Here is a 24132-nt window from a genome sequence, read left to right on the forward strand (position 1 = left end):
TTTTGCATCTCAATCACTCTATCTCACCCTAGTAGTGGTAAAAACTTGAATTGTGAGTCCCACCTAATCACTTAGAGAAATATAGTTTAAAATGAAAAAAATAAAAACAGAAGTGAAAAGGACTCAACGAGATATGGTGAAACTATCATGTTATTTCTAACACCTGAGCTCCGTGCTTTTATGAATAGACTCTTTAGATGTTTCCATCTAATCAGATTGGTTCCTCAACTCCTACAACCAAAATGCTTCCATCCACTTAGATTGGTTAGTGCCGATCTTAGTAAGCATAAATTTCTAGGCTCTGGAGTTTATTTAATGCAACAAAAAAGATTCTCCCATACCCCCAAACATAAATCTAACATTGTCCTCAATGTTCAAAAGATAAAATTAAAAGCATGAACAAGGTGAAACCGTTACCATTTGAAGCAAAAGAGTTAAGGAAAGATGTTACCTGGTTGCATGAGCATGATGCTAAGTTTAAAGTCTTCAGCCGGAAATAAGTACCACAAAATGGCTAGTTACCTTTCAAATCATATATCAATAGTCGAAACAACTGCGGGCCAACAAAACCAAATAAAACTGCCACTAATAGGAGACAAATGCTCAAAATAAGAAGAATGAGCAGATGGAGCACAACCTGATCTAAAGTTTCTCGCAAGACAACTGGATTTATCTGAGGGGCCCACTTGGGCTTCATATGAGTGTCTCGGCAAACAGATTCATCCGAAAAACGGGTCTCTAAAATATGGATTTTTCTTGGACGGTATCAGGAGGATCGGGTTGTGGAGGCTGAATATACTCAGGGAATACCTCACTAGGCTTGAGTCCCAAGTTAGGGAATTCCAATGGTAATGCTTGATGATCACTACCCCAAACTTAGAACTTTGGGTGTCTCTAGATAGACTAGTCATAATATTCCTAATTTCTAAACCATCAGGTTCCTGAAAAAGGTCAACTGCTTTCTTTAAGTTATAATCAGGTGGTTTATCCTCTATGGGAGACCCTAAAGTTTCCTTAATGTGTTGAAGCATGATCTCTCGAATGCTCTCCTGATCGGAAACTATAATCACGGGAAAAATCTCAAGTGGGCCTAAAGATGCATAATTAGGATCCAACTTAGGAGACTCTTCTAAACAAGGAATTAAGGTAGATTCAGAAACTAGTAATGGTTCGAACCTAGCTTTCCATTTATCAGTATCTAGCATAGGAATAGAATCCAACAGAGCATTTACTTGTTCAATGTTTCTATCATCGTCGAAATCCATGCTAAAATGGGATAACAACTCTCTAATGGATTTTCCAATATGGTGTCTGGTAATGGCTCCTGAACTAAGGTTCTTATCATGTTCACCTCTTCAACGCATGTGTCATCTAACTTATTGACATTAAAAATATTCAGCTCAATAGTCATATTACCAAAAGATAGATTCATGATACCATTTCTACAGTTTATGATCGCATTAGATGTAGCTAAAAATGGGCGACCTAAAATCACAGGTATCTGGTTCTCTGGGTCAGGGACAGATTGGGTATCTAGGACCACGAAATCCACAGGATAAATAAACTTGTCTACCTCAATAAGAACATCCTCTATCACACCACGAGGAATTTTGACAGACCTATCAGCTAACTGGAGTGTTATCTTGGTAGGTTTTAGTTCACCAAGTCCTATCTTTAAGTACACATGGTATGGTAGTAAATTCACACTGGCTCCTAAGTCAAGTAAAGCTCTTTCTACCCGGTATTTTCCTATTGTGCAAGCAATGGTAGGGGCACCTGGGTCTTTGTACTTAGGAGTTGTGGTGTTCTAAATGATCGAACCTACATGACTAGCTAAAAAGGCTTTTTTAGGGACACTAAGCTTTCGCTTTCGCGTACACATATCCTTGAGGAACTTGGCATAAGCCGGTAGTTGCCTAATTGCCTCTAGTAACGGAAGGTTTATGGTAACTTTCTTAAAAACCTCCATTATGTCTTTAAAGTTGGATTCACTCTTTGTTGGTGCTAGTAGCTGGGGAAATGGGGCTCTAGGCATAAAATAGGGCCTCTCAGGAACCGAATCGGCATCATTAGAAACTTTATCAGTCTCCTCAGCTATGGATGGTCCTGAGGGGTGAACTGCAGTATGCTCACTATCGGGCACGGTTACCTTGTTGTCTATAACTCTACCACTTCTAAGGGTTTTGATTGCATTCACATGATCAGATGATCTTCCTCCTATCTCATGAACTCCTTCAGGATTAGGTTGTGTTTGATTAGGAAAACTTCCATTATATCTCTCACTTAGAATTTTATCCATTTGGCCAACTTGAAGATCTAACTTAGCAATAACCTTGTTACTGTTTAGAAAATTCTGATTGGTTTCCTCTTGAAAACTAGCCTGGTTCTTTATTAACATTTGTTGGGTTTGTGCGAACATCTCCTGACTCTTTTGTAATATACTGAGAGATTCCTCTACGCTAGTTAGTCTATTCTCAGAAGGGTTCTGGATTTGGGCTTGACCTGAAGAGTTCTTATTATAACCAAAACCTGGGGGAAGTTGAGAGTTACTAGACTGATCTTGACTCTGGCCCTTAGACCAAGAGAAATTAGGATGGTTTCTCCAACCAGGGTTGTAGGTTTCTGAGTACGGGTCAAACCTCTGACGGTTCTCGAATCTAGTGTTATTATAAAGAGAATTGGCTTGCTCTTCATTATTCTGGTCTTCCCAAAAAGGCTCCCCTCTACCACTAGTGTGACCCAATTCCAAAGCTTCTAACCTCTTTGCTATAGAAGCAAATTTGGCATCAGACTCATAAGATCCTTCTATCCTATTAACATTTCCTTTATTTAGAAGAATTGTTTTCTGGGGCTCCCTACTATTTTCCCATTGCTGGGTTTTATCGGCGATTTCATTCAAAAAGTCCATCGTCGCATCAACAGTCTGGTTTTCAAACCCACTAGTGCATAAAGACTCAACCATGGTCGTTGTCGAATAATCTAAACCCTCATAAAGGATCTGAACTAACCTAACCTTTTCTAACCCATGATGAGGACACTGGGATACCAAATCATTGAACCTTTCCAAATACCTATACAAAGATTCCCCTTCTCGTTGTGAAAATGTACAGATTTGCGTCCTAATCGACGATGTTTTGTGCCTAGGGAAAAACTTTTTGTAAAAGGCAGATGTAAGTTGTTCATATGTTTCAATGGACTCGGAAGTCAAACTATATAGCCATGCTTTGGCTTTATCTTTCAGGGAGAATGGGAATAACCTAAGTTTCAAAGCATCATCATCTAAGCCTCTAATTCTTAGGGTACTAAAAATTTCTTCAAAATCCCTAATATGGAAATAGGGGTTTTCATTTTCCTTCCCTAAAAAGATTGGGATCATCTGTAAAGTCCCAGGTTTTAATTCATAAGTTGCATCTGTGTCAGCTAACTTAATACACGATGGACGAGTAGTCCTAGTCGGATTCAACAGTGCTTTCAAAGTTGCCATTTCTGGCGCTATCGGAATATTAGGGATTCTTCCCTCAGTAAAATTCGTACGTTCAAAACCGGACCTTTCAAAAACAGGACTTTCTAAGTTAAGGTAATCGAGATTCTTAGAATTACTAGGTTCTTCCCTAATGAATCGACCTAAAGCGTCTCTTTTTCGTTCTGGCATACACAAGAATATGGAAGCGAATTCTAAGCAATCACAAAGCAAGGCTGACTCAACCAAATCAAACCTATTGATTTCTAGCAAACAAAAAGCATGATGGCTCCACTTAGATTGTTTCTAGACTAGCTCCTATCTCTCGAAGGGGAATTCGTTACTGTTTGAGAAAACCCCTCTGGATCAATCCAAGCTAATGTGAGATGAAACTGAGGAGAGGGAAGCTCAGTGGAGCTTTGATACCCAAGGCCTCACCGGCGTTACAAGGCGGCTTGTTTCAACTCCCAAAAGTCATCATGAACTTTGAAGTTGCTTAAACGGTGACCAATATCCTTCGAAATTTTTTCCTAACAAGCTCGATACCCTATAGGTCTCTTTCTAATCAGATTTCAAAGCTTGGGTTCGTGTTAGGTTTTGTTTTCCTAAAGCGGGCAAGAAGGGAATGGCGATGAAATCCGAACCCTTATCTTGTATGGCCAGGCCTTGCCCTAGTCTAGGAAAATAAATGTCCGTATTCAGGTCCTCAGCAGATATGCACCTTAAGGAATAAGGTAACTCGCTAACAGGGAATTCGCGAGTGTTCTAATTTTACCTCCCGTACCAGACGGGCGATGAACCGTTGCAGTCGACTCGGGCCACCGACTCCGATGTCGGTGTGCAAATCCGAGGGGCCGAGACGATATCGTAATCGTCGTCCTTCCCTGCAAACAGTTTAATATTTAAAGATACCCTTCCGTAGGGTATAAAAATAATGATAATGTCCAATGTCCAAAAAAAAGTCCAAAAGAAATGAAAAACAAAAAAGTACAAAATAATAAAGAAACCCTAATAGAATTTCCAAAAATAAAAAGTAATAAAATCTAAAAAATAAAAAGAATACTAAAAAAAAACTTCTTCTTCACTCGTTTGGATTCTTCTTTCCTTTCCTTATAGCTCGCTCCAAATCTGAAAAGAATAAAAAAAAAATACCAAACCAGTAAAAAAGAACAAAAATAATAATAAAAAAAAACTAAAATAATCTAAAACCCTAAAAACAAGTCCGCGTCTGCGGCGCCAAAAATTGATGTGTTTGTAGATTGTGATAAGTAAGATGTCGTTCTCTCGAACTTGCGAAGGATTTGAAAAGTAAATTAAGTTGTTTCAAAGATAATAAGAAAATACCAAGACTCGGGATTCCACCAATGACCAATTAAGAGATAAATTCTAATCAATATTCATGCAATTCTTTCTTTTAAAGTGATCTTATATTTTGCCTCTAATAGATTTTTGAAGTAATAGTTGTAATCACCAAGCATGAAACATCAAAATTTTTAAAACCAAGCATGCTCCATCAAAATAATTCACAACAACTCAATAAAAATCAATTATTCTTTTAAGTTCTATGCAAATAATCATATAAAATAATTGCAATAAATAAATAAAATAGAATTATACCAATTTTCATGAAACAATGGCTTCCTCCGTTGCCTTGGCTAAGTGGTTTAGCTCCTCATATTAATCACTTGCTCTAGATTCATGATTACAGCTCAAAAGTTGATTAAAAGATGAAGAAATACTAAAACAGAAAGTTTAAGACTAACAGAACGCGTCTAGAGAAAAACGATACTTTGCTGCTGCAGTAAACAACGACACAAGCTGCTGCTGTTGACGCTGTTGTTTTAAGACCGCCGACAGATAGTTTACTGTTGAAGAACGACTGTCCTTGTTAGTCGTTCTTCGTGTTCTTGAAGCTTTTTAATGGCAGCAGCAGCAGCAGAACTGGTTCCTGTATGTTGCTCGTTTTTGATTCTCTGAGGCTCTAAACTTCTCCTAAGGGTTTCTAACCTCTTCTATGACTTTTGGAAACCTATTTTATACACAAAAGGACCACCAAATCTTCACGAAATCTTTTGGTTTATCTCTTTTTTTCTTTGGCAGCAGGTCACGATAATTTCTTCCCAAGTCTTCTTACGCGGCTTCTGTGAGTTCCCAACTTATCCCAAACTCTTAGTTAGATATAGTATAATCTATATGAATGTATATCTGCACTCTAGTCACGCTGGGACTCCAAATTCGACTCAAACAGGACCCAATATCCGTCTTCTTCCCTGTTTAGCTCTCTTCCCCTTTCACGGCTTATCCAGCCAATTCTGGCCCTTCAAATCACCTTTATCAGCCCTGTTATGAAGTAACAAGTCCATACCACCGAAAAACAGAGGTTGAATCTCCATAAAACTCGTCCAAAAATCGAGTTGAAAATCTGCCAGTGATAGCATTCATGAAACCAGTTTCCCGCCAAAATTCTGTTTTGGATTTGGGAAGGAAACTGACCTCCCCCTATCCAGTCTTGGTGTCCCTTTAGCACATGCCTATAAATGGGTTACCCCTTATCCAAAGCGAGAGTACGAATAGCAAATGTCCTCCCAGGTGCCTTTAACAACTTTTCGAGCCAATTTCGCCGCAGAAACTTATTTCTCCAAAAACACCTACAAAGAGATAAACTACGAAAAATAAGTACAATAACGGGTACTAACAATATGCACAATAGAGATGAAAATAGACACATAAATGCGTCTATCAGTTCACGAGCACATACGTTTTTGTATGCATACTGTGTATGTGTACCAAGGTGTCTTTAGCCGAACATAAACTAACTAGTATGTGTACTGAGAACGCATACTAAAGTTTTGGATCTTCCCTAGTCTCGCCGGTACGTGTACTGAGTACGCATACTACAGCTCCAGACCCATCACAGTTACGCCGGTACGTGTACTAGGTACGCATACTGTCTTGTACCCAGAAGTCAGTATTTCTATAAAACTCTCGATAATCGATTTGAAACATCCTCAGAAGACGACCAGGTAATCTCACACATACCACTTGTTCCAAGTAATTATCAAATAATTACTTAATCAATATGAAACGTCCCAAGTTAACAATAGATGATTGTCTCACACAGATCATATAAAATGTTCAAGGTTATTTTCACATGATTGAAATGAATCAATTCGAAACATTCATGAGTAATGATAGTATCACATATCATTGTTCGGGGCTATTTTTAATTGATCATCTTGAACAATAAATTGTTCGAATGACACATAACTTAACTCATATTTCGAGGAATATATTTGGAATAAACACAGCTCAAAAATTTCATTGTGTAATAATTTAAAGTCTACTTAGTCATACGACTTAATCTCATTTTAGTAGATAGAATAAATATATGTGCGTGAATAGATGGTTCAGTCTTTACATACCTTTTGTCGACAAAGTTCTCCATAGTTCTTCAGTTGATCTCCAATCTAAAATCTTCATTTGATCTTCCTCTTTAATTGGTGAACGCGGTGAAGTCTGATGCTCAACTACACACTTCTATCATGAACCGAGACAAGACAACGTAGTAGACTAGAAACCAAGATATAGTTTTTATCAACTAAATTTGACAACAAGCTTGAGATAGAAACACTTGCGAGTTTCACCGAGCAATGCTCTAACAAATTTATCTAGATCAAAGGAAAGATTTTTCTTTAATCTTTGATCAAAAATGAAATTATAGGTATATGGTTAGAGGAAGGTAACGCTAGTCTTAACGATGGACTGTGGAGCAACTCTTAGGGATATAAAAGACATCACCTAGGAGAATCAAGTGCATATATTCTTGTGAGAATCAAGAGGCGTATGCGCACAACTGCAACAAAGTAGTTTGGAGTGTTTATTTTGTCTTAAATAAATTCCAGACCGAGGTCTTATATTAGGCTAGTATTTGTAGCGGCTTAATACTTTGCGTCTTCAAACTGGACATGGTCACAAGGTTTTACTGCTAGTTTGCAGATTTCCTCGTCAACAAAATTTCGGGTGTCTTTCTTTAATTTTATTTTTGTATTATTAATTGTATCTTTATAATTAAAAGTACAAGCAAATTGTAAGTTAATCAATCCTTGTGATTCAGGAATATAAGAGATTATCCAAAGATATTTTCCTATAGATTTAATCACTGAGTTAAAGTTTACTCAAGAAAATAACTAGTCTGTCGGTTAGGTGACAAAAAAGTTAGTGGTGTACTTGATAACCTCCATTCTTTCAAGCATACTTAGTGTCGCTAAACTTGTGTAATAGTAGTAACACTCAAACCAAGATTGGTATAAAAAACAACAAAGGTTTTTATTATACACTATATAAACGAAATGCTTGTACACAAGTTGGGGATAATTCCATTCAAGGTTGACCTAGATTGGTTGGTTACACGTCAGGTTGGATTCATAGTGTTATTCGTGGTACAGTGAGATCTAAATTAAAATATTAATCGGACGACAGTGAGCTTCAAGTCGATTTTGTTACTGAGTAGACCCAACTTGAGCATGTTACTCACATCCGAAGGGGTACCTCCATATATCGATTATCCTACCCTCTCTGGTTGGGTTTTTTGTTCTCTACGCATACCAATAAATATAGTTCATGTACTCGCTACAGTTCTTAGGAAAATTCAATTGTCCATAGCTACCTGAATAATATTACTTCCAAGCGTGAACGGGTCGAATAAATCTTATCATTATCATTCATACGTACCTTTTTAATAAATGAACTATCTTTTTTGGGAAACAAATCTAAAAGAAATAAAATTGTCGGGAAATATTATGATTGTCTTATCACGCCACCACAAAATGAGATATCATCACAATAATGCGATATCAAGAAGTATGTCATCCAACTTGTAGTATACATATCTATAAGTACCACGTGATTTCAAACTAGCATGACACACCAAATACAATGAAACCCACAAAAATTAGAATCATAGTTAGCATTCTATACAAATACATAAAATTCTTCATAAAATGAGTTTTTCAGGAGACGAAAATATAAGTAATGATTCGTTAACTTTACCATGTTGCGCTATTGTGATTGTGATCAGCTTATAATAATAAACCATAAAGTAAGGAGTATTAATATTGGCCGTGTTAATGTTACATAACTCTTTTTGTTGCTAAGCGAAGGAATTCTCGATTTAGCGTCAGTATTACAAACTGAGGTGTTTTTGCATGACAAATTTGGGTTACCCGATGCACTACAAAAAGAAAATTAATCGATACTTAATTCAAATTTGTAATATAAATTGAATGCATCAATCTGAACCAAAAAAAGAAAAACTTACTTCAATTTCAAATTGACATTATTTGATAGCAATGGAGGTATTGTTCCTGAAAAGTTGTTATCCGCCAAATTTCTACGAGAAGCAAAAAATTAAATCAAAACTATTTATTCTTTTTTTTTTAAGGTTTATGAAGGAAACTTTGAACTTACAGTACTCTGAGCTTGGGAAATATGCCAAGAAAATCAGGAATTTCTCCCATCAAACTGTTGTTGTGCAAATCTCTGTCAAATAGATAGATAAAAATATAATAACAATTAAAAAAAATATATCAAATTCAATAGGTTATTTCTTACTGCAACACTGACTCACATGGTATCAAGAGCATCCATGTCGCTAAAATCTGGTAAAGTGCCTACTAATCCAAGGTCATTGAGATACCTGTAAAAATCCATCATCAGGTCGAGTTTACAAGGGGTGATAGTTTAACTCGCGAGATTGGGGCATACCCAGATTAATTGGGGTATACCATATAAAACAAAATATGGTCATTAGTAAAATCTAAACCCCTTAGCCATATATTTTCAAAAAAAGGCAAAAATTCCCTTGTTTAATTCGCAGTAATAAACATGTTTAATTTAATTAATTTAATTAGTTGAATCAAAAGTTATGAAATTTTATTTTGGTTGGATTGAACTTATGGATTTTGTCAGAAGATTTTTGAGATTTTTTTTATTTTGTAACGGAAATGAAACCACACTAGCCAAACACTTTTAAAAAGGGGATTGCACGGCTGCTTAATGGTCTCATTCTCCGAATTACAGAAGAAATCAACACTTTCAGAAATTACGGTATGGAAAGTCGGCATGCTCGACCAAACTAGAAGATAACAACCTTCTCTAGCTGACAAGTTATTAATTCCAGAACACGGAGACTAATATTTAGTCGTCAATGTCGAGAATGTCAACCACTGGCGACCAAAAAATTTATACACACAAAGAAAGGTTGATTTTAGTTGTTATTGGTCGTCATGATCGAAATTGCATAAGGTATGACCAACACTAAGTCGTCAAGGTAGTTTCCCCAACCATGCCGACTAATAGCAAAAATGTACACAGACAGACTGTTTTATGGTAGTTATTGGTCGGCAAGGTTCAAGTTTTCAAAACATGACGACCTTAACTATCATAACACTAGTCGGCAAGGTATAAGGATGAATATCATGACGACCTTGTGAATGTATTTTCAGAGATGAAAAGTCGTCATGATATTTATCCCAAAAAGATGACGACCAAAATAAAACTAAAAAAATCGTTAAGGTCGATGCAGAGATACCCTGGCGATTATATAACTGCAAATCAACAATTTAAATTTTTTGACCTTATTTTGACAATCAAATACCAAAATAAAATATTGGTCGTTAGGTTGGGAAGGAAAATGAATTCATTGAGTTTGATAAAAACAAGGGGCTACTTTTAATCCACTGTGATAACGATGGAAGATTAGAAATAGTGGTTGTTACTTGTTAGGTTGGGCAGGGGAGTGAAATGTGTTTTAGGTTGGGAAAAACAAGAATTTGGTGAGGAGAAATTAACCCTATGTGGACAGCCCTTAGCCTTTCAGACAAGTCAGACAAGTGCATTTAAAAATAAGTATACCTCGGTTAATCCGGATATACCCCAATCATTTGTTTTCTATTTAAGTTGAAGTGGTGAGAGAAAGATCATCTTCTAATTCGGACCAGGTCAAAGTGGTGAGAAAAAACATCATCTAGTTCAGCTTGTGAACTCGGATGTTTCATGTTCACATTTTTGATGAGTTTCAAATCATAAACGCGATTAGGATTCATAGCTTTTGAAATATTTGTGATCTTAGATAAATCATGAACGCGACCATTATTAATACTCCTTCAAAATGAAAATGATTTTTCAAAAGCTATAAATCATAAACGATTAGTACTAATCCATGTTCCACTCCGAACTCTTTCATACACTAGTGGTTGTTAACGGACCTTGCTACACCCGGGACAACAGGGGCTTGTCCAGATTTGGTAAACAAGAATGTAAAAGAAGATTTTTCTTACAGTGCTGTAATGCGAGGAGAATCGGCATCAGAACTACATGCAACCCAATCCCAAGTGTAAGGTGAAGGTAAACAAGGATCTCCATTCCAATCTCCAAGTTGCAAAAAACTCTTTTGCAATAAACTCAACGAATTCACTAACATCAATTTTATGAAAATAAGTTAAGAAAGTTTGTTAATTCAATATATCTTAATATTAAGCTCAAAGAGAGAATTACCATCACTTGAATTGGTTCCTTGAACTAATTTGTCACCGACAGTATATCCTTCAATGGCATTGATTAACGGAGGCAGAGTTGAATCATCTGTCGGTACAAAGTCAATCGAGTATGACGAATTGGTGGCAAAAGAAGTCACATTGAAAATGAGGACCTCCTTGGCGAATCCGAAATGTGGTGTCACACGGCTACTAGGACGAATATCAACACCATCGAGTTTATTATTGACTAATATATCAAATGACCGTTTCTGAGTAGAATTTAGTCTAGTCGCTTCCGAGAAATATGCATTGTGATTGATAGGAACTTTAGGATCTGAAATTCCAGTATAAGCCAGTTTCTCAGATGAACTCAAATGCGTCTTTAATATAGCCTTAGGGGGGGCATCGTAATTATTAAGCAGAAATGCTACAGGTGGGGATGACAGGCTACTGTTTTTAATCTCAATCAATTGTTTAAGTGCTGCGCTTAGAGACTCGAGAGCTTTCTCGTCGTCAATGATGACATTTCGATATAGCGAGTTGCTTCTAACTCCAATATTGGTTTGAAATGGTGCCCAAATTCGATCAACGTCATCATCAGGGTGCCTACATCATCAACAAAGGTTTTATATACTTAAATGTTCATGGATGTGGAATTAGTCAGTAGCCCTTGCAGGCTGAATATAGATATATGTGCATACCTTATGGTTGTGCTGGTACCGAAAGCAAATCTTTCAAAGAAAAACAATGGATGATTACGGTTGATATAACTGTAAGTTAGAGGCTCATTCAAACTTCTTACTTCAAGAGCCGATATAAATGGAATGTTATCTGGTTGTGTTTGAGCAAGACATATGTTTATATTTTTACCCTTGTTCAATGAAAATACCATTTCTGCATATATGATACTGTCTTGATCTGTGACAATTTGTGACCAAGTGTTCCCGTTGAATTGAAGACTGAAAGTCGGTGGGATGAACTTATTGTCATAGTTCCCGTAGTAGAAACTAGCTCGAACAAGGAATTTTTCACCCTTAGCAGTCGAGGTAGAATCCTTAGCTTTATCATCGATATCTATTGAATAGCAGTTCTTTTTACGAGTTGGGAATGCTCTAAGACTGCTCATAACACGAGAATCCCAGGCCTCCACATCAGGTGCATCGATCATAACTTTATGAGTTTCTCCGGTCTGTATGTAAGGACCGTCCTCAACCCATACGATTGAATTGTAATCAGTATAAGGTTTCAACGAAGAAGAGCCACAATCTATGCTCAAAAAAACTGTAATGACAAACATTGGAATGTCAGTACTTCATCAGCATTTTATGTTATAGCACAGTGCAAGTATTAAAGAAAAAAAGTGAATTACCTTCTGCATTTACTGGTACAAGGACCAGAAAACAGGAGAAGTGTGAAAAGACCGAAAGGAGGAGGAGAAGCAGATTGGGAATTTGGTGATTCATGGTGTTAGTCTGAACTCATAAGAAGATGAGAAGTTAGAGAAGGAGCTTATAAAGGAGAAGCATTTTTGGTGTAATGGATAAGTTTGAAGCCTGAAATTTTAAAGAACAAATTGGTATTCAGTTAGTGCTCTGTATGTCATAGTCTTCTCAAATGGTGATGATCATGGACAACCACCTTGTAGGGTGTTGGATCAAGTCGTAGGTAGCATAACCATATTAATATAATCTTTCCTTTTTCCGCCCCAATCATAAAGTCACCACGTTGACCGAAAAGACTCAGACAAGTCAACAATTTACAAAGAAAAACCTTACTATTTCCGAGGGTTAGATCCCTTCCAGTTACTAAATGCAAACATAAGGTCAGTATGCTAGCTTTTTAAATTTTAGTGGTTTGCACCTGAAACAGTTCACTATATAAAAAAAAAAGTAATGTAAATACTTGTACAATATTTCTGGGTAGAGAAATACCAGATGCTTAAGTAACAAATACAATTAAAACCCAATATAAATACCTGACAACTAAAATTATCTATCATTTTGTCCTGCAAAATTGGGGAATTCCCTCTGGCTTGAATTTTTTCTTCTTAGAACTCCAGGCTAGTCAAAAATGGATGCATTCATAATCTAATATAAAATACTCTATTCGGATAGCTTGAGGGGATGAATTAGAACACCATTGCGAGCTGCTGAATTACGTCCCCATCTACCTAGCCGCGGCTCCTGTTTTAACAAAGATATAAATTGAAAAAACGATTCAGGAATTCAAGTTTGACTTCGTTGGAAACGAATCTGTCCAAATAAACCCAAGTATATTACAGAATCAGTCTAGCTTGGCCTAATTAGACAGATGTTGCTACCAGGGAAAGCTAATTAAAACATCAAGGACCCCTGCAAAAAGATAGAAAACTACCAGAATAGGTGAAGGAAGTTACTTTGGGTCAATTCAAACTAACCACAGAATGTCATTAATTAGTTATGTAGTTACACTTAGTAACAGGTTTAATCAGGATATAAATAGATGGAAAGACTGTCAATGAGTCTTTTGAACTGACAAAAATAACTGGTTTCTTCTACAACTACATAACTATATTCTGTGCAACTACGACGTGATTGAGGCCTAAAGAACGTCCACACTCAGGACTTCTGACAGAAGTCTCGCCTGATAAAATTTTAGTATTTTTGTTCCAGTAGGATTTTTAAGTAAAAGGCCTTTACAAATCATCAAAAGGAAGAAAGACAAAAAAGAAAAGAAAAAAAAGATACAGCATAAAATGTAGGAAAGGACAAAGAGAAACAAATAGGAGCACAAACAGACCTGCCCAACTCCAGCTAGAAGGAACCGCCCAGATTTTGCAAATGCTAAGGAATTTACAAAGCCAACCTGTGACCCACAAAAATATCAGAATAACAGGAGTAATTGAAGCATTTGCATAAACAATGGGCAAAGAATACAGATGGTCTCTTAATGAGGAAATAAATTGAACATCCAAGATGATACTTGCAACAATAAAGGCGAAATCAATAGTTGGGTTTATTTTTTGACTGATGGTAAACCTCATAAGTGGTCATCTTGACCACATAAAACCTCATACCTGGTAGAAACAATTCATCTCAGATAAACATAGCATATGCAGCCAATAATTTTATTGGAGAAGTGCTAGAGGAAGATATATCATGATGATCAACATGGATTTCTAACTAAAGCATGTAAAAAGTTCAATACAATCAATTAAGAGAAGTAAAGCAGAAGCAGCGCAAGGATATGAAAAATATGTAGGTCAAGGCATCTTAAAAACATTATATGTACGGAGGCGAAGGCAGGATAGCTTACAAGTGGAAGATCATGCAAGGGCCGGATGGTTTTGGCTTCACCATCAACTGCCCATAGATGCACCGAACCATTACCAGCTCCTGATGCAATGAGATCACTGCTTCTACACACAGCGACTGAACCAACCCAAGATCGCACAGATGAACAGAGTCCTTGAGCTTTTAAATTTCCATTTCCTGTTGGAAGAATGTAGAGAAATGATAATTTTTAACAAGACATATTTACCATATACAAGGTGCAATGGTTACACCACTACTACATTGTTGTTAAGCTAATGTGAACACTCTAGCAGTGGAATTGCAAAATATTCATACCTGCGACATCTCCATTGGGGATTCTGTTATCTTTTGTAGATGATGATTCATCATAAGAAGCCAATACTGGATGTGCATTTTTTACAATAAATGCAGGCTTTTTCCGCATTGGATTCCAAAGCTCAATACTCCCATCATCTGATCCCGATAAAAATTCATCATTGCTGATAAAACAACAACACTCTAAAGATGCCGCTGGAGCACGAAAAAGTAGCTGTGACTCCTCTGCTATCTGTAGTTATGAAAAGCTCAAACTTTTAGTGGCACACGAAGCATGTAAAATCAGGTCCCTGCAAGATCATAAACCAGACTATGGTAGTTTTTCTAATTCCCTACCAAACTAAAGGGAAACAATATATAATATGAGAACGAGAACGAGAACGAGAACAATGGGCAAGTAAAATTTCGGGCGTAAACTCCAAGTTCAGCTCAAATTCAATGGCCGTACTGACAAGGAGCTGGGGCAGGAGAGACAACTTAACTAACGTGGCAGGGAGAACCAGGAGCTGGGGCAGGAGAGACAACATAACTAACGCGGCAGGGAGAAGCAATATCTTTGGATTAAGAATTCACTCATGGATCTTTTATTCCTTTAAATGAGTCGGAATACATATGGGTCATGTTTAAGTAAAAACATCCAGAAACATCTAGAAATAATGAGATCTCACCTTAAATAAGCGCATAGTCCGATCACGTCCCACAGACAGTACACGTTCTTTCCGAAGACAATCAATTGTCAAAACTTCACCTTGGTGACCAAATAAAGTGTCCATGTATGCTCTATCTTCCACATTCCATAACTTGATTGTCCGATCATATGATCCAGAAATTAACTGGGAAGCTCCTTGTCTAAAAGTCAAACATGATACAGGGCCTCTATGACCGGGAAATGCCTGTAAAGCAATGGTCGAAAAAATTGTCATATAAGAACCACAAAAGCATAATCATTTCAACCTTTTAGTTGCCTTTACAGATGTTTTAACTAGAGTTTGCATTAGTATGGGTGTATAAAAATAGGCCACTAAGGTACATACTAACACAACACAACACAGACCTGCCCATAAACATCTTATCAATATCCCTGAGGACGGGACCCCCATTAGATAAGTTTGATAAGTTCACTATAGCATTTTTCCTACATAAAGATCCTGCCTAGATAATTAAACAAATGCTCTGAACACAATCAAGAGAACTCTTGTTTTACAATAATTTCACCTTTCTTCTATAACAAGCACTAGGTGGGGAGTTTCCAATACCTCAGACTTATCTGATTCACTGCATGTATGATTAAAGATTAATACATCATTACATCCTAATAGTTTCAGTGGTTCTTCAGAATTCCACCTCCATAGTGACTATACCCTATTGCCCTATAAACAGTGGAAGTACAGAGGCCTAACCTTTCTCTGACAGGCCACATGCACCATTATCTGTAAACTAGAAATTCCTAAGGTCTACAAAAATATACTATACATATTCACCTCCATGAAAATTGTGATCTATTTATGCATGACAAATTAGGCATAACATTAGCTGCTTCAAGTTTCCCCATAGCAGTCCATTACCTAGGGAAATATTTAACATGAATCTCTACACCAAGGAAAACAAAAGGAAGTTTACCTGAATGTGCTGTCGTGTACGGGTATCCCATAAGTGAACATGGCGGTCCAAGCCCCCAGTGGCCAAATATCGACCATCAGAGCTAACAGCTATTGAGAGAACATGTTTACTTGCCTTTTTGGCAGGATTTTGAGGATTTTTTGCACCATGCGAATTCAAGATTTCTTTGCTTGGCCACGTATATTTACCACTTCTCCCACTTTCTACATCCCATTGAATAATGCTTCCATCTTTAGAGGCTGAAAAGCCTGTCAAATCATCATCAGCCAGAGCTATAGCAGTAACAGACTGACCATGCCTCGCTATTAATCGAAATTCGTCATGAGATTCTGGCTTTTGAACCCTAAGATGTTCAGAAAGCTACATTAGATTCTTTAGATTCAAATTATTAAAAAAACATGCATGTAAATGAAAGCTAACATATGCTTAGTGCTAAAATAATAGAATATTTTTCTCTCAAATGCATGAAGCTAATGGTCAATTGTACCAAGCAATAGATATGCAGCACAAAATCAATAGAACCACCCGATCTAGTTAACGACATAGGTTAAAGATAAACAAAGCACCGTTGGTGCTTTGCTAAAGTAGGCAAAATAATCCTAAATTTATTTTTAGATGGTATAACCACTAGGGTGACCATGTCTGCAACTGAAACTCCACAACAAGACTTTATGCACTGAATTGTTCACACTGACCAAATTGTGCACCAGAAAATATGTAAAACAGAGATCCGCAGGAGATGCTTGGTAATCCTACCGGAAACCTTAAAATGGTATCTCATTCTAGAAAACAAAACATTGACACCATCCATACACAAAATATCAATTTCTGAAACCAAATTAAATCTGTTCTTGTTTACCCCCTCTTCAAATCCTTGACTAGTTCGATACCCTGCAATCTTTTGAATCCTAAATCTTATTACTCACAGAATTCACATACTTGTCGCATTATGCAAAGTTCCTTACCAAATCACAACAACATTCTTAATATTTTTCACTCAGTCAAATGCTTTGAAATAATTAGGAAAAATAAAATAAAATTAAAAAAATCTTATTACCTAGCAGCGAATAATTTCCGCACTCGATCACTCTCTTCGAGCTGTTTCTGCTGAAGTAACTCAGTTACCGATTTTCTTATACCTGTCTGCTCCTCTTCATCACTATCCTCTTCACTATCATCATCTTCTTTCTGTTCCTTTGCAATCCTTTTAATATTTTCTAAATATGCCTTAGCAACTCTATGTTTTCTTTCATCAGCAGTTTCATTAGCAAATTCATCCTCTTCTTCTTCTTCATTATCTCTACCATACTTAGTTTTTTTATCATCTTCTTCATCTACTTGATTATCATCACTATCATCACTCTCAATAATACCATTATCACTCTGAAACTTCTTTCTTCTCTTTGAATCGTGACTAAAGAATGAATCCTGTTCTAGTTTTAATGGATTTTTCCTGCTCTTTTTTACACTTGTTGTTTTCTTCGTTAGTTTGTTCTTCATAATAACTAATCAATCGGTAGAAGGCGATTTGAGATTGATGTTTTTTTGAGATTCTGCAGTAACCAAATCAGGAATTAGGGTTTAGAGAGCTTTCTTTTATTTTTTGTTTACAGCTAGGGTTTTTCAGAGACGAAAGAGGAGGGTTTTGTTGTGGCGGTCTACAGAGTTGAGAAAATGAGAAAAGAGAGAATAGGCAAGAGGAGAGTGTTTGCATTTTTGGGCCCAACACTATTTTCCCGATATAGAGATCGGTTTTTGATGGGCTTAAATGAATAACATGCTATTCAGTGGGTGAACAACGGATGGGTGGGTGTCAGGGATTTTATCCAAACCGCTAAAAGGTGGATACCCAATCCATTTCTCGGTGGATTGGGTGCAAGTGAATTTTTCAAGCCAGACGTTTTAACAGGTTGGACGCGGGTGAGGTACTTACATTTAGAAGCCTGAGAAATAATGAGGATCAGAAATGAGAGAGGGGGATAAAGTTAAGGATATAATGGACTCAATATGCATGATCAATCTTTTGTTGTTTGTGTTTGTTGTACACATTATTAATACTAGTCTTTTGTAATTTTGTTTTTGAAATCCGTCAATCCACCCAGTTCATCCGTAAATATTTTATCCATTGGGTAATGGACTGGACGTGGGTGCATCCGTCATTTTAATAGATTGCACACTGGCGGTGCTAAATCCGCACCAACTCACCCGTTGCTCACCCCTAGTGGGTGCAGATTTGGTATCCCTGTGTCCAATCCATTTAAATGGCGGATTTGAGATTTTCACCCATGTCCAATCCATTACCCGCTGGGTGTGATATCCGTAGGTGAGTGGATGAGAGGATTGGATGTGGATGGATTTGCGGATCTAAAAAATTATAAACGTAAACGGATAAATGGCGAACATGAGTAATATAATTTAATTTTAAAACTTAGATTGCTAAAACATAAGTAACTAACAAAACAAGAGTAACACAATATCTTTCCAACAACCAAAATTGTCAGATATATGGATATATATGAAGTCCTCTGATCAATCCAAAATTGATACTTTTGGAATATCATATCATTGAGGATCTTCAATGCTTATCAATCGCAAACTATATATATTATTTACGAATTTTTTGTAATAACTTATATGTTATAATACTAACATTATATTTAGGATCTGGTGTCCAACGAATGGATGATGTTCCACCCGCGTCCAAACCTTGAAAACGACCGGTTTCAAAAATTTACCCACGCCCAATCCTTCAAGAAATGAATTGGGTGTCCACCCACCAAAATACGGATTGGTTTGAGTAAAATCCGCGGATTTGGGTGTTTTTGTTCACCCCTGCTATTCACGCAATGTAGGAATTAACATTTAGTCCGATTTTTAGTGGGCTTAGTAGGTTCTAGTCTTGCCTCGTCAAGATCAATACTCGCTAGTCCAAGAAAAAAATCGGGTGGATTGGTCCAAAAATTGGACGGCCGGTCCTTTTTTTCACCCACCCAAAAATATATGTTTTTTATATAACCCTAAATGTCCTTAAGCTATAATATGTTAGTTTTGAAAAGAGAAAAATAAAATCACAGGAAATAGAGGAGTGAGGGAGAAAGGCGATTTCAAACTAGAGAATCACAAAATATTTGATTCATCTCGATTTAATTCGAAACAAGCATGAAAAACCTAAAAACCATCATCAAGAGCGTTTGTAGTTGGAGAGATATTATAAATCAGTAATAAAAAAAGTTGATGAGCATCATCATCAACAATTGAATCTAAAGATATTCGTCAACAAAAATGATTGTAAAGATAGGTTTCATCTTTTCTTATCACTCATTCGATTTAGAGCTATTAGTTTAACATCTTCGAAATTGAATTTGGTATTTAATTTTGAAGGTATTTAATTTTTCCTATAGCATCATTTTTGAGATTCTCTAGTTAAATTAAAAGCATTCGATTTAGAGTTACTAGTAAAAAGGTATTTAATTTTACTCATTCGATTTCGGTTAAATTTGGTTTTGGGGGGTTTTATAGTACTAAACTCAAGCCCATCAGCCAAAATTTTTCCTACACGGTCCAAAAGACCAAATTTTCTCTTAGGACATGGATACCAACTCAAGAATCCAAAGGAAAGTTTTGTTGATCAGTTGGGTTATTGTGAGGTTACTAATCTTCTACGCTGCACTCGGTGTTGTAAGACCGGATTATTAGTTGGTTCCTGTTCACCTTGATTTATCATAAGACCGAACAAAAGTTTATAGTTATTTCTGTGGGAGAAAGATTTATCTATTAGAACTCTTGTAAGACAGAGTTATCCGTGGGAGACATATTGGTTTATAAATTCTTCGACTTTAGGTCGTATCAAATCTTGGTTGCGTGGTAGACCAGCCAAGGAAATAAAGTGCGCAGGGTCTTACGAGATTCAAGAGGAGTAAGGAACGCGACTGCACCTTAATCAGTGTGAGATTGGTTAGGGCTCAACTACATTCCAGTCTGAAGTTAATTTGTAGTAGGATAGAGTCTGTAGCGTCTTAATACAATATGGTGTTCAAAACTGGACTACGTCCCCGGGTTTTTCTGCATTTGCGGTTTTCTCGTTAACAAAAATTCTGGTATCTGTGTTATTTCTTTTTCGTATTAGATTTTATATAGTTTAAATATCACAGGTTGTGCGTAGTTCAATCAATTGAGAAATCCGACCTTAATTGTTAGATAGAAACTTATTGGCACTTGAACATTGGTCTTTAGTACCGTTCAATTTATTCTCATATTAATCAGTTCACGGGCTCCGTCACGTTGAGTTGCTGATTGATTTGAGAAAGAGATATAACTCTTGGATATATTTCCGTGATTGATTCTGATTGTCTAGTTGATTCTCTTGGAATTATATCGGAGTTTAGTCCATACAGATTTCCGAACGAAATATTGGGTGTGGTTGTTAGACCCCTTCTTTTTCAGGTTCACCCACGATATTCCACTCCCACATTCTTCCAGTCATCTACAAACGTCACATTTACTGGAGACAAATATGTTAACTACTTCTGCAATATAAATAGGTTCATAAATCTATTTGATAACTTAACTTATCTAAATCTAACTCAGTTCAAGGGATATCAGTTGAACACAACAGAACATAACTCAACTAATCTGATCAAAATTCACTGAAAGTTCACCAAACTTGCAGAAGTCTCCAACACATCCACAATCCTTCAATCATCATTGAACTCACACAATTCTCAGCTTTTCTCATACAGATCGACCCTCATCCCTCTTAGTAACCGAAATGGCTCTGGAACCACCATTGTATTGGTTTAGGCCGAAGTCCTACAGATTAATCTTTAGAACTCAAAGCACTCCCTAAAGTGTATCTGTTAAAGGTTTAAAATTTTTGCTCAATTGAGGATCCTCCTGTTGCACATCCCTCCATTTTTCTTCAAAAACCAGCAAATCGTTTTCACCCATCAACAGATAGGCGACCATAGTTAGATATTAGTCTCTCGGTTACAATCCCAATTCGTCAAAAGATGGTTGATCTTAGGTCAGGCTCAGTTACCAACCCTAACCCTAACTCAAACCATGCTAGCACTAGCAACAGTGGTGAAACTCCAGTCACTCTTCCCATTTCCAAAAACGGCGCTGGTACTGCCCCTCAAACCTACAATATAGGTGTCCATGCTAAACTAATACTGGTACATGCAACTAGTCACTTTTTGGTCGGACTTCTGAAGAAGTGAGGAATAATCCTTCTACTATATCTGACCTCATGCAGATGCAAAAAACTCTTTCCCAAACTCAGGGAGATATGGCTGCATCACAAAAATAACTTCTTGCTTATCTGAAGACCTTGATAGAGCTATTGTTATCTGGCCGATGTCGACAAGAGAAAGGAAAATCTAAGGAAGTTCCCTCGACCGTTGTTCCTGAAATCACCCCAATCCATGTTCTAGGAGATGATAAAGTCTGCAACACTTCAGATAATCCACCAGGGAAGGATCAACCTATCTTCATCACTCATGAAGACTAGGAACTCTTTTTGGAGGATCGTGGGAAGGATAAGACATCCTCAGTCCATTGTCACCAGCCTCCATATCCTTCTGACGTGCAGAGATTTTTTCTTCCCAATGGTTACACTTCTCCATGTTCACGATTTATGGTAGAACATGAAATTATCTAGAACACGTTTCACGATTCTTGGAATCATTGGGAGAGCATGAGTATAACTATGTTGTCCGTCAGAAGGAGTTTTTAAATTTTCTGAAATACAGAGCATACACATGGTACAAAAACATCGCACCAGGATGCATCGCCCGTTGGGGAGAAATTATTAACGCCTTCTATAGAAATACTATTTCGTTTCAGAACAAGTCACCACTCCGATATGGGATGGATGTTTCATAAAAACAATGAACATCCCAATGATTATGCGAAAATATTCAGAGTCCAAACTTTGGATTTTCATTATACAAATATCACTGCAGCTTGTAGAATTGTGCATCAATGGAATAATATCGGTTAACAGATCCTTATTGGAAAATCTCTGATTCCAGACCTTCTCGGAACTTCATGAAGCATCTAAGCGATCAGCAACTACTGCAACTGCTTTACTGGAAAAGGTAAAAACCTACAAATATTAAGGAACCTCGTGAAACTCGTGACAGCAAACGTCTTGTCAATAAGCATTACAATATCCAATCTTCTATGAAATTCATTGCTAAAAGGAGCAAAAGGAAAACCACCGAAACACAACAGCACAAGCATGCTTCTCCAATATCCCAGGCTCATCCAAAAGCGCAAAGGAAGGATAATCAAGCCCGAAATGCACAAGCCCCGACCCAGCGTCAACAAACAAGACATGATCAAACAGACTCAAACTTTGCTCTTCCCATCTAAAAAGTAATCGAGTTACTGGAAGTCTGGGTCCAAGATGGTGCAATCGAATTGACATATATCAGGAGAGATCCAACTGAAGAAGAAACGGAAAACCCTAAGTATTGTCGCTTTCGTAGATTTTTTAATCATCTGACAAGTGAATGCAATATTTTGAAACATATCTTCAAACAAAAGGTTTAGTTGGGGGAGTTTTATCTGGGAACTGAAATATTGCACAAGGACCCTCTCCCAATCAAGACATTTGCTATTTCCGAGCAACCTGTGAATGAAGCAGTTCAATCGTTGGTAGAGCATATATGTGAGTTGCTCTATCTGTCAAATGTACAATGAAAACTATGTTCGCAGGTCTGAACCACATCGTGTCAGGAAGACGTCTACCCATCCTAGAAATATCTCCTAAAACTCCAGTCATAGCAAGGAAATGTAAGACTAGGGACTAGTTACCACAATCAATATAAAAGGAAATGAATCTAGGAGAGTGTTGGTTAATGCTGGTACTGCTATCAATGTTTTTCCACTAAAGGCCCAAAGAGTTGCGGGCATCAGTCGACAAGAACAAACCCATTCTCCTGTTAAAGCATTGCTCGGTCGAACTCGCAAGCATTGCTATCTCAAACTTGTTTGTCAAGTTTAACGACTTAAAAACTTCATTGGGATTCGTAAAGCTAGGTCCGACTATTTTCTTTGTAGTTGTGTATCCTGATCTTACTATTCTATTGTATTGAGTATAATTTTCTCTAAGATCATCTCGAGATTTATCTACGATACGTAAGATATAAAAAGTAATCACAAAGTTCTTCGTCTCAGACTTTGTGGTTCCGCAATAACTTATTCTACACTATATAGTTAAGTTATTGTGATGTGACTAATATCTAGGCTGCACTCGGTGTTGTAAGACCGGATTATATTAGTTAGTTCATGTTCACCTTGATCTTGAATCAAAAGACGGAACAAACATAATAGACATATCTGTGGGAGACATATTTGTTTATAAGTCTTCGACTTTGAGTCGTAACAACTCTTAGTTGTGGGTGAGATCAGTTAAGGGAATCAAGTGCGCAGGGTCTTGCGATATTCAAGAGGCATAAGGAACACGACTGTACCTTAATCAGTGGGAGGCTATATTATGTCTCAACTACATGCCAGTCCAAAGTTAAATTATAGTAGGATAGTGTCTGTAAAGGATTAATACAATTTCGTGTTCAAGTCTGGACTAGGTCCTGGGGTTTTTATGCATTTGCGGTTGCCTCGTTAACAAAACTTATGTTGTCTGTGTTATTTATTTTCCGCATTATATTTTTATTATATGATTGAAATATCACAGGTTGTGTGTAGATCAATCACAGATGATAAATCCGACCTCGTTTTTTGGATAAGACTTGATTGACACTTGGACATTGGTCTTTGGTACCATCTGCGTTATTCTCATAATAATCAGGTTTTCTATCTAAGTGATTTATTGATTACATTGATAAAGAGATAAATCTCCTTGATATATTTCATGATTAAGCTCAGTAACTTGGTGCTCTCAAGA

At 36.9% G+C, this 24132-nt stretch overlaps 1 protein-coding gene across 1 annotated transcript; it reads right to left on the minus strand.

Annotated features, from left to right (window-relative positions):
* Window positions 1-12848: 12848 nt before the first annotated feature.
* Window positions 12849-17888, minus strand: LOC113279246 (U3 snoRNP-associated protein-like EMB2271). Its single transcript, XM_026527949.1, has 7 exons — window positions 17281-17888; window positions 16224-16566; window positions 15272-15496; window positions 14604-14835; window positions 14290-14465; window positions 13774-13839; window positions 12849-13178 (listed from the first exon to the last, which is right to left on the minus strand). Exons 1-7 carry the CDS (start codon window positions 17721-17723, stop codon window positions 13098-13100), a joined length of 1566 nt encoding a protein of 521 aa, XP_026383734.1. The 5' UTR covers window positions 17724-17888; the 3' UTR covers window positions 12849-13097.
* Window positions 17889-24132: the final 6244 nt, after the last annotated feature.

The sequence above is a fragment of the Papaver somniferum genome, chromosome 1 (assembly GCF_003573695.1).
Source record: "Papaver somniferum cultivar HN1 chromosome 1, ASM357369v1, whole genome shotgun sequence".
Taxonomy (NCBI): domain Eukaryota; kingdom Viridiplantae; phylum Streptophyta; class Magnoliopsida; order Ranunculales; family Papaveraceae; genus Papaver; species Papaver somniferum.

Bases quoted from the DNA above. Each gene is read 5' to 3' on its own strand.
- LOC113279246 (XM_026527949.1), bottom strand. From the start codon at position 17,723: ATGAAGAACAAACTAACGAAGAAAACAACAAGTGTAAAAAAGAGCAGG. The intron at 13,840-14,289 runs GTAAGCTATCCT...TGTGGGTCACAG, and splicing joins CCTTGCATGATCTTCCACTT to GTTGGCTTTGTAAATTCCTT. The intron at 13,179-13,773 runs GTCTGTTTGTGC...TTGTTAAAACAG, and splicing joins TTCTAGCTGGAGTTGGGCAG to GAGCCGCGGCTAGGTAGATG.